This window comes from Mauremys reevesii, linkage group 10 (assembly GCF_016161935.1).
Source record: "Mauremys reevesii isolate NIE-2019 linkage group 10, ASM1616193v1, whole genome shotgun sequence".
Taxonomy (NCBI): Eukaryota; Metazoa; Chordata; order Testudines; family Geoemydidae; genus Mauremys; species Mauremys reevesii.
In genome coordinates, this window is record NC_052632.1 from 65,898,020 (window position 1) to 65,913,047 (window position 15,028).

General features: G+C 41.8%; 2 protein-coding genes across 7 annotated transcripts in view; one reads left to right on the plus strand and one right to left on the minus strand.

The window, feature by feature from the left end:
* TNFRSF17 (TNF receptor superfamily member 17) overlaps nt 1-7,476 on the minus strand; it is a 43,617-nt gene extending 36,141 nt beyond the window's left edge. For 2 of the 4 annotated variants that reach the window (XM_039492915.1, XM_039492913.1), the window contains exon 1: nt 7,033-7,476. The gene's annotated coding sequence lies outside the window, so the exon portion shown is untranslated. Of the gene's footprint in view, nt 1-2,564; nt 2,605-7,032 lie in introns of those variants that run through there. The other 2 variants (XR_005585780.1, XM_039492914.1) reach the window with 2 other exon arrangements.
* A 77-nt stretch (nt 7,477-7,553) lies between these two features.
* GSPT1 (G1 to S phase transition 1) overlaps nt 7,554-15,028 on the plus strand; it is a 41,829-nt gene continuing 34,354 nt past the window's right edge. For 2 of the 3 annotated variants that reach the window (XM_039492909.1, XM_039492910.1), the window contains exon 1: nt 7,554-8,006. In XM_039492909.1, the coding sequence (XP_039348843.1) occupies nt 7,700-8,006 (307 nt within the window). In that variant the 5' untranslated portion in view covers nt 7,554-7,699. Of the gene's footprint in view, nt 8,007-8,137; nt 8,161-15,028 lie in introns of those variants that run through there. The other variant, XM_039492911.1, reaches the window with a different exon arrangement.

Here is a 15,028-nt window from a genome sequence, read left to right on the forward strand (position 1 = left end):
GCGTTGCAAGCTTCCACAGGGCTATCGCCACTTGCTTCTCAACTGTGAGGGCTGCTCTCATCTTGGTATTCTGGTGCTTAAGGGCAGGGGAAAGCAACTCGCTGAGTTCCAGGAAAGTGGCCCTACACATATGAAAGTTTCGCAGTCACTGAGAATCGTCCCACACCTGCAACACTATGCGGTCCCACCAGTCTGTGCTTGTTTCCCAGGCCCAGAATCGGCATTCCACGGCATGAACCTGCGCCGTTAACACCATGATCTCCAAAGCGCTGGGGCCCGCGGTTTGAGAGAATTCTGTGTCCATGTCCTCATCACTCTCGTCGCTGCGCTGCCACCTCCTCCTCGCCTGGTTTTGCAGGTTCTGGTTCAGCATAAACTGCATGATAATGCGCAAGGTGTTTACAATGTTCATGACTGCTGCGTTGAGCTGAGCGGGCACCATGCTTGCTGTGGTATGGCGTCTGCACAGGTAACCCAGGAAAAATGGCGCGAAACAGTTGTCTGCCGTTGCTTTCACGGAGGCAGGGAGGGAGGGAGGGAGGGAGAGGGAGGACTGAGGACATGTACCCAGAACCACCCGCAACAATGTTTTTGACCCCATCAGGCACTGGGATCTCAACCCAGAATTCCAATGGGCAGGGGAGACTGCGGGAGCTATGAGATAGCTACTCACAGTGCAACGCTCCGGAAGTCGACACTAGCCTCAGTACTATGGACACACACCACCGAATTAATGTGCTTAGTGTGGCCGCGTGCACTCGACTTTATACAATCTGTTTCCAAAAATTGAATTCTGTAAAATTGGTGTAATCCTGTAGTGTAGACATACCCTTAATACCCCGAAGTTAAACCAGTATCATGATATAACATATCAGCTGAGAACTGGGACAACATAGATATCTTTAAAGGCTGGGCTAAACACTGACTTTACATCAATTTAACTGGATTAATTTCTAAATGCTTACAATTCCCTGGTATAGGCACTCTTAACCAACTTAAGTTAAATCAATGTTAGCCACTCTATTCTGGTTCTGCCCCAGACTCACTACGTAACTTTAGGAAAATCACCTAGAACAAAACTTTTGAACATGTTTGCTTAAAGGCACACATCTAAATCTACATTTAGGCACTATAAGACAGAAGGGCTATGTACAACAAACAGCAACTCCCACCTGATAATTTCCTACTACATACTACTTCTCCCTGGCACTTTTTATGGCAAACTTATTTTCCCAGCATGCCTTTCTGGGTCTTGCCTTTTACATTTGGTTGAGACACACAACTGTAATCCTAAAGTACTGTAGTCATATTGCATCTCACTGATACATTTTTCTCTTCCTACTGGTAAGTCTTAACTCTTTCATTTTGCTGAGTAAATGGCATGTTTTCTTAATCTTGTTTTCAGATTCACTACTCCCGTTGACTTGAAAGCGCCTCTAAAAATCAGGCTACTTTTTTAAATACCTAAATTTGGATTTAGGTACCTAACTGTAGCACCAAGGTTGAATGCTTTTGCCTTATCCTGTCTCAGTTTACATAACTGTTAAAGAGGTACTTCACAGGTGTGTCTATGTGAGGCTTAATAGTTTAAAGTACTTGTAGAACCTTGAATGAAAGATACTATAGAAGTGCCAAGTATTATTACTAATATGACAAGGATAGTGTCCTCTAGTTGATTGCTGCAAAATGAACTTCTGATCTCCAAGAGCTGGGAACCCACAAAACCAGGGGTCAATTCTCTGCCCCACTATAATTTCTGTAGCTAGCTCACGTAACAATACCGGTGAAACCCCAGCAGGAAGGGTGTGGCAGCTCAAGTACATACCAAGGGTACTGTGCTACAAAGGTTTCATTACTATTATTACTGGAGCTAGCTTTGATCTACATATGTTATGATCACACCTCCCAAAATTCAGTGTAGATTAGTCTCTCTGTACCTCAGTTCCCCACTTGTAAACTGGAGATGTGCTTCTCTACCTCCTAGGTTATTGCAAAGATAAGTACACTAAAAGATTGTGAGATGCTCAGATATTATGGTAATGAAGGCCATATAAGTACCTATGATAGATATGTACAGGCTAATTATTACTGAAAGACCTTTTAAACTTTTTCATCTCCCTTGCATTATGGGTCTTTTTACATTTATGAAGAAAACCTAATGAGGCAATCATGCTGCAATGATGACGGAATCTGTATGTAAATCAATAATCTAATTCAATTTAAGGAATGGCATCAGTCCATTACAAGAATTTTGGCAGCAAACATGGGTGGTTCTAGAATAAAAAATTCTTCAACAAAAAAAATACGTAAGAGCTTTTACTTACAATTTTAGTTTAAATGGCTGGATGATACAATGGGACTATTTGAAAAAGTAAAAAGCTTTATATTGCTGAGACACCTCAATAAAACATCACTATCTATATTCCAACAGATATTACCCAGTTAAGTAATCATAATTCTACTTGTTTGCTTAGCTCTTGTTTTTAAGTACTGCCTAATACTCCAGGTTGAAAACACTGAAAGATATCAGCTCAATTAAAACCTTAGGGTTTTGCTTTACTCACCTCTTATGCATGGAGAAGCCTGCAGAACAGGTTTGCACACCCTTAGGAACACCTGGGAGAACCACAACAGCTTCTGAAACTATGTCTGACTATCACAGTATCTAGGGAATAAGTGTCAGGCTTGACAGACACTGCAAGTAACTTTTCTTCCATACAGAAAGTCTCTGAGGTTTCTGGCAACATGTACTCTGGAAACTATCAAACCTGTTTGCATTTATGTGCCAACCCCTCCCAGCCATCCCCTGCGCCTCCTCCTTCCCCCCACCCCCCAGACACACACACATAAACAAACCCATGAACAATGGAGAAGAGACAAGAACAGAGTTCAGGGATGCTTAGGGATGCCAAATCCAAGTTGTATTTCAGATGCTTTGAAGTCCAATCTTCTAAGACATGCCAAAACATATGTAATAAGACAGTACTGCCCACAAGCTCTGTGTGCAAGTAATTATCTCAAGGCAGACACTGGCAGAACTAAAATCCTTTCCCCACAAAGGAGGTAGCCAGCAGAAGTGACACATCTCCAAGCTGTTAACAAAAGAGAGACTGTGGAAGCCTTTCTAAATGGGGCAAAAGAACTGAGAAAATCCCTTTCGTGTAAGGCATTTGGTTGAAGGTAAGAGCTCACTTGACTTCTCAGTAAAGTCAGAACTCACATAATAATAGGCTTACCAATTGGTAATGTGATAGTTATAAAACTGAGCAAATAAGGGCTTATCCACAACTAAAGGGAAACCATAAAATAAAAATTTACCAGATACCAAATAGCCAGAAAATGTCACTTATTAACCAGAAGCCAATACAAAAATTCATGGAAAGTTGGGGCACCAGAGAAGTCCTGGTAAGAAGCCAAGCCTTCCTTCCCACCAGGTGGAGGGTGTTGGACTTCTTTCAGGGTGCTCCTACCTATAACTCCTTGCTCAGATCTATTTTTCATATATCAGGGGGTAGCCGTGTTAGTCTATATCCACAAAAACAACAAACAGATTTATTTGGACGAAAGCTTATGCCCAAATAAATCTGTTAGTCTTTAAGGTGCCACCAGACTCCTTGTTATTTTTCATCTGTTTTCTGGCTATTAAGTATCTTGCTTTTGCCCCCAGGCTCCTTTGGATGCTGAAAGAAGAAGGATCACTCTTTTCCCACTCCAAACCCAGAGATCCCATGACTGTTCAGGGGTGGTACTAATTTTGGCAGATTCAAAGAGCGGGAAAGTGACCTCCACTACTCTACTCTTCCTCAGAATTCTGGTTGTTGTCAGGTGGGGGGAGGTCCTTTTTTTCAAGTCCATGTCTCATATGGTTAGCACCTAGACTATATCCTGCTGCTCATAACCCTCCCATATGGCAGCTGAATAAAAATGAGATGACTCATTCATTTTATTAAGTTCTGAATAGTCCAGTAGTGAAACAGATTTAAGTCTCCTTAATTTCACTCTTGAAGAAATCTCTGAGCAGCAACAGAAGCCCTGGAAATGCTACTGCATACTCAAGAAAATAGCACTGCATCAGGTCACAATTGGAGTTTTTTTCATAACCATAATACTTTTGTAATGGGAGTCTAGATTCTTCAGAAATTGATGGAGTTGGCCCTTTGCACAATAGGGAGAGCTTTGCTCTTGGCAGAGGAATGATTTTTAAGTCTACATACTTTAGAAATTTATTGTTTTAGTAGTACCTATTTTACTCAGTTTTAAACAACTCATGACCTAATTACTTACATTTCAATCTTTTGCCTCCTATGTTATGTGGGATCAAATGGAGAAGGAAAAAGAACAAATGGTGGTACTTCACGCTCTGCCTACAAATGAAGCTCCACCCCTTGAAATGTACTCACAGCATATAGTTGGGGAGATGCTCAAAATATGATCATGGGCTTGCCTCCCACTGGGTGTGGCTCAGATGTCCTATTGAACACCCCCCCGTCGGTGCCACCCATGGTTAAGATATATATCCCAGACTTTCTCCTCAGAGCATATTCTGTGGTATCTGAGTGCCTGGTCATTATATAATGCCTGCATCTGTAACTTTCACTACATGTATCTGAAGAAGTGAGGTTTTTACCCACGAAAGCTTATGCCCAAATAAATCTGTTAGTCTTTAAGGTGCCACCAGACTCTTTGTTGTTTTTGTGGCTATATATACATTTCTTGGTGTGTTTGAGGTGGTAACTGGATCTGTGAAGGTGGGTGTGCTGATCCATGGGTTTCTTGTATATAGCTGTCTGTGGCGTTCCATTATTGGAGCTGATTGTGTTGTCCAGGAAGTTGATCCTAGTGTGGGAGTGTTCTAGACATTGTTTAATGGATGGGTGGTGGTTGTTGAAGTTGTGGTGGAAACTTATGAGGGTGTGTAGGTCCTCTGTCCAGAGGATGAAAATATTATTGATGTATCTCAGGCATATGATTGGTTTAGTGGTGCATTTGTTTAGAAATTTTTCCTCAAGGTGGCTCATGGAGATATTGGCAATTTGGGGAGTCATCCTAGTAACCACAGCTGTTCGCACCGTTTGGACAAAGTGCTTGTTGTTGAATGTAAAATTGTTATGGCTGAGGATGAAACAGATGAGTTTGGTGATGTCTGGGGTGGATATCTGAAGTATTGTCCATTGTCCTATAAATATCTGAGATAGGCAGCAATGCCGTCATTGTGAAAGATGTTGGTGTACAGGGAAGTGATATCCACGGTGATAGGGATGGTGTTCTGAGGGAGATTGTTAATTTTATGGCATTTCTGGAGGAAGTTGGTTGTGTCCTGGAGCAAGCTGGCCCTTTGTGTGGTGAGTGGTTATAGAGTAATACAAGGGTAGGCAACCTATGGCACGCGTGCCGAAGACGGCACACGAGCTGATTTTCAGTGGCACTCATGCCGCCCGGGTCCCGGTCACCAGTCTGGGGGGCTCTGCATTTTATTTTAATTTTAAATGAAGCTTCTTAAACATTTTAAAAACCTTATTTTCTTTATATACAACAATAGTTTAGTTATATATTATAGACTTCTAGAAAGAGACCTTCTAAAAACATTAAAATGTATTACTGGCACGCGAAACCTTACATTAGAGTGAATAAATGAAGACTTGGCACACCACTTCTGAAAGGTTGCCGACCCCTGGAGTAATATATACTATATATCTAGAAAGAGAGAGAGGTTATATAGAGTAATTTAAATACTTGCAAATTCCATTCCATTTATTCACAAAATGTCAATGAATATTTAATAATTTGGTCAAGGGAATTAACCACTGAGGATATGCCTACAGGTCAAAGATAAACCCGCTGCTGGCCTATGCTGCCAATTCAGGCTTACAGGGCTGTTTCATCGCTGTGTAGACTTCCAGACTTGGGCTGGAGCCTGAGCTCTGGGACCCTCTCACCTTGCAGGGTCCTAGAGCCCAGTCGCCAGCCAGAGCCCAGAAGTCTACACAGCAATGAAACAGCCTCAGTGGCTGGCATGGGTCAGCAGTGGGTGTCTACTTGCTGCACAGACATACCCTTAGGGTGGGTACAAGTTCATAACGGCAGGGAGAATGTGATAGCAGGAGAGCATATGGAATCTGGTGATATCAAGATGACAGTTTGAAAAGGAAGAGGGTTTTTTCTGGTCAAGGTTTAAATTTTGATGGATAAATTATTGAGGAATTTTTCACTTCGCGAGTTATGAAGAATATGAGGGGTCTGTGAGATCAAAGCCGTGGTCTGTGTAATACAGCGTTATGCAGCATAATTTTTTTCTGTGGTTCTAATGTTTTTCTGTTTTCTTAAACTGGTAGAGTATAGAGCGTATTAAAACTTCATATTTCTATAGAACCCAAGGATCTCAAAGTGCTTAACAAGCCTTAATGAATTAAGCCGCAAGTTAACACAGTGAGATTGGTAAGCAGTATTATACCCATTTTACAAAAAGAGCCATTGATTTCTGGTGCTTCCAGTATGGTTACTTAACTTGAGACTATAAGTATTCTCAACCCAAAGTGTTAAAAAACCAACCAACCAACCATGACATTGCCTTAAAAATCATAAAAACCTTTAAAAAAATATTTTGTGTTCTTTTTATTTGTCTTCCGGGTTCTAAGCCTTTGATATACTTGGATCACTTTTTTTTTCAGGCTTTTCTCTGCAGCCAAGAGTTAAGTTATGCTATCCTTAAAAAAAAAAAATTAAGAAGAGTCTCATGTAATCACTTGACTCCAGGAGCTGGAGCTTTAAGAAAAAAACACCAAATATCATGAGACTAGCTATAAAAATCATCAGAGTTGGCTTCACTTCCTTGGTCCTAACCTTTTTTCAGGAGCTCTGGGCCTCCACCAGTCCAACTTAAGTCAATGGGAGACAGAGGTCTCCACACTTCCAATTAATTGGAGCCTGCAGATGTGGACTGGAAAAGGCTTGTGTTTAGGGGGTGGAGGTCTCACATCCCCAGGAACATCTGTAGAATTGTGCATATGAGGTTACTTCATGTGACACACTCACCTGAACTTGAAAGGGGGGAAATTGAGCGCCTCCAACTTGGTAGCTCTCTGATACTATCACCACTGAAGACCACCAGCTGCCACCCACCTTTCCTACTTCTAAGTTAGTTATGGGAAGGGTTGTTGTTCTCCCTAGTCAAGGGGGGGAGAACTACATTTCCCATCCCTCTATGCGGTGGCAAAAAAAAGGTTGAACAAAAGCCAATAAATACGCAGTGCCTGCTGGGATTCGGTGTTCTTCAGGATGACCCCCGCGAACTACATTTCCCGTCACTCTGGCGGGAGGGAGGGGAAAGAGGCGCAAAGCCGTGAGACTAGTGCGTAAAGCCTGCCGGGAAAAGTGACCCAGTAGGCCAAGAGAACTACATTTCCCGTCTCTCCAAGTGGGAAAGGCGAATATGTACGCGCAAAGCCTAATGGGAATCGTAGTCCCTACACCTCAGAACACTCATGTTATGGAATGGGAACCAGGGAAGAAATAACTACCAAGATGGCGGCGAATGATTCTGTCGGGAGGAGGCACAGGAACCCCGGCAGGTCACACTGCGCAGGGCGGTGGGGCACACGCGGAGTCGCTGGAGTGAGGGAGTGCTGAGTCGGTGCTGCCGCCGCCGCCGCCTTCTCCCGTACGGCTTCGGAGCCGCAGAGGTTTGTGGGGCAGCCACAAAATGGAGGCGAACGGGAACGGCAGCGGGAGTAGCAGCGATTCGGCTCCCGACTGCTGGGACCAGGCGGACATCGAGCCGGGCAGCGGCGCCGACCCTGGGTCCGCCCCGCCGGCCGCAGAGGCCCAGGCCGAGCAGCAGGAGCTCCTCCTTGATGCGGCTTTCAGCCGCCAGCTCAACGTGAACGCCAAGCCCTTCGTGCCCAATGTCCACGCTGCCGAGTTCGTGCCGTCCTTCCTGAGAGGGGGGGCGGCGCCTGGACTACCGCCGCCCTCCCCCCCACCTGGCCTGCCGCCGCCCCCGCCCCACGGTAACCGCCGCCGGGGCCACGTTGCGGGAAAATGGGGCGCGGGGGGGCCACGTGCACCGGATGGGGGAAATGCAAACGTAGCCCCGGGGGCGAAGAGGAAATAAGGGAACGCGGGGGGAGGGCCTGGTGGTGAGTAGGGCCCTGGCACATTCAGGTATGAGGGGCTGCGGCCCGGGGAATAGGGCTGGGGGAGGGGATATTGGGGGATAGCGTTGGAGGAGGGGTGTGGAAGCCGAAGCCTTGGGGAGCCTTGAGGAAAAGATTGATGGGGGGGGGCTTGGGAGTAACATTGACAGGAGGGAAGGGGAGCGCTGGGAGGCATCACTGGAAGTGAGATGTGTGGGTATTGCTAGGGGCCATACTGGGTATGAGGACAACATGTGGGGCAGATGTAGGGAGTTTGTGTTGGAGAGACCTGGGGTCTAATATTCGTGGGGCCTGTGGGAGGGAAATGGACTGTGAGGCTGCTGAGGGGAAATGTAGGAGCAAGGGATTGGAGTCTGCGAGGAGAATTTGGGTTTGGAATCGGGAGGGGAGCTTTGAAAATGAACTTTGTAGAGGGAGAAGAGGACATCAGAGAGGCTGGTGGTGGGGAACTTGAGCATAACCTTGGCGTGTGTGGAGAGGAAGAGGGGCTGAGGATCACATTGCAAAATCTAGCTAGAAGAGCCTTAGGACAGCATAGAAATATTTATTGTGACTCAGGATACAGCCACAGAGATAGGGGTGGAGTTATAGTGGAGCAGGGCAGTAGGGCACTTTGTGGCACAGTTTAGCTACTGGAGCAATGTGCTGAGCAGGTTTAGGAAGGAGACAATAGGGTATAATTTAGGAGTCTGAACAAGGGTGCGCAGTAAATATATCCTTATTGTCAAGAAGCAGAGATGGAGAATGGGGTAATTCAGTTTTAATTAGTACCATGTTTCACGTACTATCTATATCCCAAACCCTCTCTACATTACTTTTTTTTCTTGCTTTTCATCCTGAAGGGTCAGAAAGTGCCTTAGATCAATATACTTTTGAGAGATGGGAGGGGGAACTGAGTGTAGAAAAGAGAGATAAGGCACAGATCTGGGTGGTAGTAGACATGACATGGCTGGGAGATTGGCCCTGTAACTGCCACCAACAATTTCAGGGAGATCATTTATGCCTTTATGAAGAGGATCACTTTAAGCATTTAATAATCTTTCCAGTGTGACACTTTTTGTAAGGTTGTTGGGGCGGAGGGCTGTCTAGCTGGCAGGGCTCTAGATTAATATCTTGAATTTCTATATTGCCTTTCATTTCAAAGGATTTCAGCGTATTTTGCAAACAGCATATGCATGGTGTTCACTTTTTACATATGTGAAATTAAACAACAGCTACTTATTAATACCTGTTTCAAATTGAAGGAGTCTCCTTCCAAATGTCAAAAACATGGATTCATTTTCTGGCAGTTTGTCATTCATAAATTCTTATGATTACTCTTATGATTTAGGATTTTGAAACTTTGAATATGTCATTTAAAACCTCACTATCGATTTTTTTGAAATCTTCCTTTACTCATATTAACACAATGTGTGAGAACCCTCTATTTCAGATATCAGGGTTGCAGTAATTCATAGTCACCAATTTGTTATACAGTGTTTAATAAGCCATACCCAGCAAGAGATCATGAGTTATTAATTATTGCATGCTGACTTAGTATCTGAATGAATATCATAGTCCCCTTAATATTTAACTTCCATACGATGATGATTGAAATCAGTAACCAAACTTTCACTTATTGGCTTGTAGAAAAGTGTATAAAATATTCAATATTAAAAACTAATCTTCTGTTAAACAATTAAGTGTAAAGCTCTATGGTCATTAAGTCTGACTTTGCATACTTTCTGATATTGTAAAATTCAGGATATGTATTATGTGGGCAGCTGACAATAGGCATGACCTCGTGCAATATCATTTAAAATATTATTTGGATAAGCTTTGGACAGACTCCTCGATTCCTGTTCAAAGAATCCATGTACTTTAATGTTCATAGATAAATGTAAATTGTGAAGGTGCTGCAAATAGTTGAAGTGGTATCAGAATTTGTATTAAGAACCCTTGAAAAATATTTGAAGTTCACGCCAATATGAAACTTGGAATTAAAATTTAAAATAATTAAAAATATATTTTTAGATCTTGTACATAATCCATCAGAATCTTTTAAATTTAAACATAATGAAAAAGTTTACTTTTAGATCCCCTCTGCTTCTGTAACTCGCATCATCTTCTCCTCAAGGGAGAACCATCAGAGTTTTGTTCTGTACTGTGAACAAGGACTCCTGGTGGTTGAAATACTGTTACCAATATTTGAATAATGGCATCTGCAGTAATTTTTTTTCCCCAGTTCTTTTTATGAGGCTGGCAGTTCCTTGGTAGGAGTAGGCTGGATAATACTTTCCCTCATTTCCTATACTGTATGTTGCCCCTTTTCTGCATTCTCACCACTTTTGAGGCCTGGGGACTCAGCTTCCATATTTCCAGATAGAGACGAGCGGAGACTTAACTGAGAGCCAATCAATATGGCCTCCTAGGTGTTGTCAACACTTAAAATTTAGATTGACCTAGCTATGTTGCTCAGGGGTGTGAAAAATTTACACCACTCAGGCCTGGGCTACAGTCGTGGGCGGGTTCAAACTGAGATACGCAACTTCAGCTACGCTATTAGTGTAGCTGAAGTCGAAGTATCTTAGTTTGACTTACCTGGCCATCCTCATGGCAGCGAGTCAACTGCCGCCATTCGCCCTCGACTCCGCTTACTCCTCCTGCCAAGGTGGAATACGGGTGTCGATTCACGGATCGATTTATCACGTCCAGACGAGATGCAATAAATCGATCCCTGATACATCGAACGCTACCCGCCGATCCGGCGGGTAGTATAGACATACCCTCAGTGCTGTAGTTAAGTCAACCTATCTCCCCCCCCCACCATGTGGATATGGCTAGGCTGGGGAAGTGGATTGCCTACATTGATGGAAAAACTAATCCTGTCTATGTAGGAATTATCTGTACTATGGCACTAAAGCGACATAGCTGCAACTGTGCAGCCATAGAGCCATAGTATAGACATGGCCTTAGTCTTTCGAAGTGGACAGTGTTCACTCCTTTCTTTCCAGCTGCTGAACACACTGCCTATGTAGCAGTACCATCTTTGGCTGATTTGGAATTTCTGGCTTGTATAATAGTCATACCTTCTAGATGTTTCAAAGGTTTAGATTGGTACATTACTAAATATTTACTTGGGTTTTCATAATATTAAGCCGTTGTCTATTAAAAGCACTTCTGTCTATCTTGGAGCAACCTTCTTCCACTATGAGGCTTTTGCAATTCCAAACAATATCTTCATTGCTGTGACCCTTTGAGACTGGGAGTACCTAGTCACATTAAGTAATTGATGACCAAGATATTGGTGGAACCAAGATGGTTCTTTTGTGTGGTTCTATTTTACTCCATTAAGTTGCCTCCTCCTACTTACATGAACATCTTAAATACATATAAAAGAGATGTTCTGGGCTCATGCGTTGTTCCTTACTTTTGTATCTCTAGAGGATTTGAGATGTTTATGCTTTAAGGAGTGAGGAAGCAGTTAAAAGAAAATGCTTTATCTAGGACAGTGGTTTTCAACCTGGGTCCGCAGACTATATCTAAGATTTCCAAAGGGGTCCATTTGAAAATTTTTAGGGGTCCGCCAACTAAAAAAGGTTGTAAACCACTGATCTAGGATGAGTTCCTTAAGGTTACAACTCTTGTTTGGCAATCTTATCAGACAAATGGGTATGAAAACAAAAGATGTGTATTTTGAAACTAAAGAACAGAAGTGAGTTAAGACTCTTGTCTTCAGTAATTTTTATTATAGTACTCTATAAAATTTAGTCAGTGTAGTCATGATGTTTTTTATTGTGCGTATTGTATTTTGTGACTCACTTTAAAATGGCTTTTAAAGATTGCTGTGGTTGTGGTATGTAAAATTTAGAAGCATTTTACATACAAAGGTGATGAGAAGAAAAACTGGAGGGTGAAAGTTGTAGAGCAAGTCAAGATGTTGAGTTACTTTTAATGGCACTAACATTTCTTTCAATGTCTTTTGTTTGCTTCTAGCAAATTTCTTAACGTGTTTAGCAAGGACTCAACAAATAGGTTAAACAGAACTGAGACAACAGTTGAAAACTGTCAAAGGTCTAACACCCTTTAGGTGGCTTGGTTCTCTACTTACCCTGGCTGTCACTTCAACACTCTTTGGAGATGGTTATCTAGGAGGTGCTGGAGACCTTCAGTTTCAAATACTGTAATTAAACTATATTCTCTCAGTCAAGGGAACTTCCATCTTTCTGGTTTCCCCAACCTGTCAACACTAATTGTCTTCTGAGGGTTGACCTCCCTTCTAGAGACCATTCTCAACCAGACACTAAGGGCTTGTCTACACTGGCAATTTACAGTGCTGCAACTTTCTGGCTCAGAGGTGTGAAAAAACACTCTGCTGAGCGCAGCAAGTTTCAGCGCTGTAAAGCACCAGTGTAGACAGTGCACTAGTGCTGGGAACTACGCCCCTCGTGGAGGTGGATTTTTCTCCCAGTGCTGCACCACGACCACACAAGGCCCATTAAAGTGCTGTCGCGGCAGTGCTTTAGCGTTCCCAGTGTAGACTAGCCCAAAGTAACATTTTGTCTTCTGTCAAAGCCCACCATTTTGGAAATAAGGTGGTAAATTATCTGTTGTATCACTGTCTCAAAAATAGTTTAGTCAGGCACATGTCTTGTTTTCTCCAGCTTTGTATAACTTATGTGAACATTAGGCCATCTGCTCTTTAAGCAACTTTCCAAAATAATATGCATAGTCACCATCAGTCTTTGTTCAGCTTAGCTCCCACTCTGCACCTTTGCAGATTAACACCTCTGCATTTTAGACAAATTATGAGTTTGCCCTAGACCAACAGCTCAGTACTCGGATAAAAATTATATAATGGCTTAAAAGTTTATATACAGTTCATTAACGTGTACATTTAAAATATCCACATATTAGCTGTCTTTTACAGACAGAACTGATTCCACAAATTTTAATGTACTTCATGTACGTTTTCAACATCTGTGAGATCTTATTGATTGGTCACATGGAGGCAAATCTGTATCATATTACGTGTGAACAGTTCATCTCTTTGTGCGGAGTACAAAAATGTTATATTAGCACAAAATGGAATCTTGAATCAGGTGATAACTTGACTTCATCTAGATAGCAGTAAGTCTGATTCTGTGTTGATGGACTTTAGACTAGCATTTTCAAAGTTTGGTGCTTAGTGGGACTGTCAACTTGAAATCTAGTTTTACAAAACAAAGTCAGAAATGGTTTTGGGCACTTCCTGAATCCCCCTTGCACATTTGGGGTTTTACATTTTCATTTTCCTAGTTTTAATTTATTTTTTTCTCCCCAGCTTGTTGTGTTTAAATATCAATACAAACAAAAGAAGCAGCTTACAGAGTGAAATAATGAAACTCACTGTAAACAAAGTTTTGCCAAATACAAGAAGTTAAGATGAAGAGGTTTTTTTTTCTCTAATCTAATTTTATGGTAATGTTGCCTATTGCTTATAATAATATTAGGGTAAAAGAGAGAGTGAGTTTAACTTGTCTGCAATAACCTCTTGCTGCTTTATAGATGTGTTCTGACAAGAAGTTTTTAAGTAGGCCTTTATGCCTACATTAAAATGCAGTTGCTCAAGTTTTAGTAATTCTTAGAATATAATTTGAAGTTAGACAGTGTCTCCATACTCTGGGTACCCCAGTTAGCTGTGTAAAGCAAGGCATTAAGTATAGAAAATGCAGTATTGGCAAATATAGATCATATTATATTCTTTGTAATAGCTTGGACATTAGAACTAACTTTGAGTGTGTCAGTGTTAAGATACTGAGTTTGATTCTATCTTAAGTGCCATGGAATGTTAAATCTGTCTCATAATCCATCAGGGATATGAGATGTTTTATTTGAAGGTTGTAATTGGAACTCTTAACTATGTTAATACTGAGCTTGATTCCTTGATCTTCCTTGATCAAAGGCAAGAGTGCTACCAATTGAGCCTTGATTTTTAATCTTACGGGAAGTGATCTCTGGAGGTGGCGGGGTGTATGGGGTATTCTTTGACGATCCACAGGCTTTCATAAAGCCTAGTTGTGTACCAACATGTAGGTTTTAGTGAAACAGATAAGATACTTCACTACAAGAAATGAGTTTCTTGCCCCATACTAGTTAATGCAAGGTAACTAACATGAGGTAAAATCCTAGTGAGGACAAGGCAGTTTGTAGTTTTCCCTCATGTTGGCGGGTAAAAGTTAATGGGGGAGTGGGGGAGCCTATGGTTTTACCTCAACCCCGCCAACTCACATTAAAACTACAACTGCTTGATTTTCATTGGGATTTTACCTCATGTTTGTTACCACATGTAAAGAACATGTTTCTTTTCCTAGGGAAGACAAGGTTTCAGGTTTTGAGGTAGAGAGCAAGACTTTCAATAAATCATTTAGGGCCCAAGTGTAAGTGATATTTTTACAAACCGCTTTATTCACCTGAACTGAATTTCAGAAACTCTTGGAAAATGTTTTTCTTTCTCTATAATTTTAAATATTGTTCATGTGAAATATTTTGAACAGCTCTTGTGCTTCCTGTCTTAACTAGATCATACTGCTTATATTAACTGAGTCTCACATTTTTTTACTGTTGGCTGTGGTTCTCCTGCTTTTATATTTTTAAGTCAGATCTTTAATCTCTTTTTTGGTTTAATTTCCTTTTTCTCCACTTCCTTTTTAAAGAAAGGATAAACATCAGTAATAATTGTATGAGAACTGCTGAAACCATATGGTTATTGTGTAAATATGGTACTCAAATCAGATATTCAAATCACAAGCATGGAGCAATGATGGAGTCCTAAGGTTACTCAGTTTATAGTCAGTATGGGCATCTTGCATTTCTTCATCCCCCTGTATTCCAAGAATTGCTGTGAAGAAGTTTAT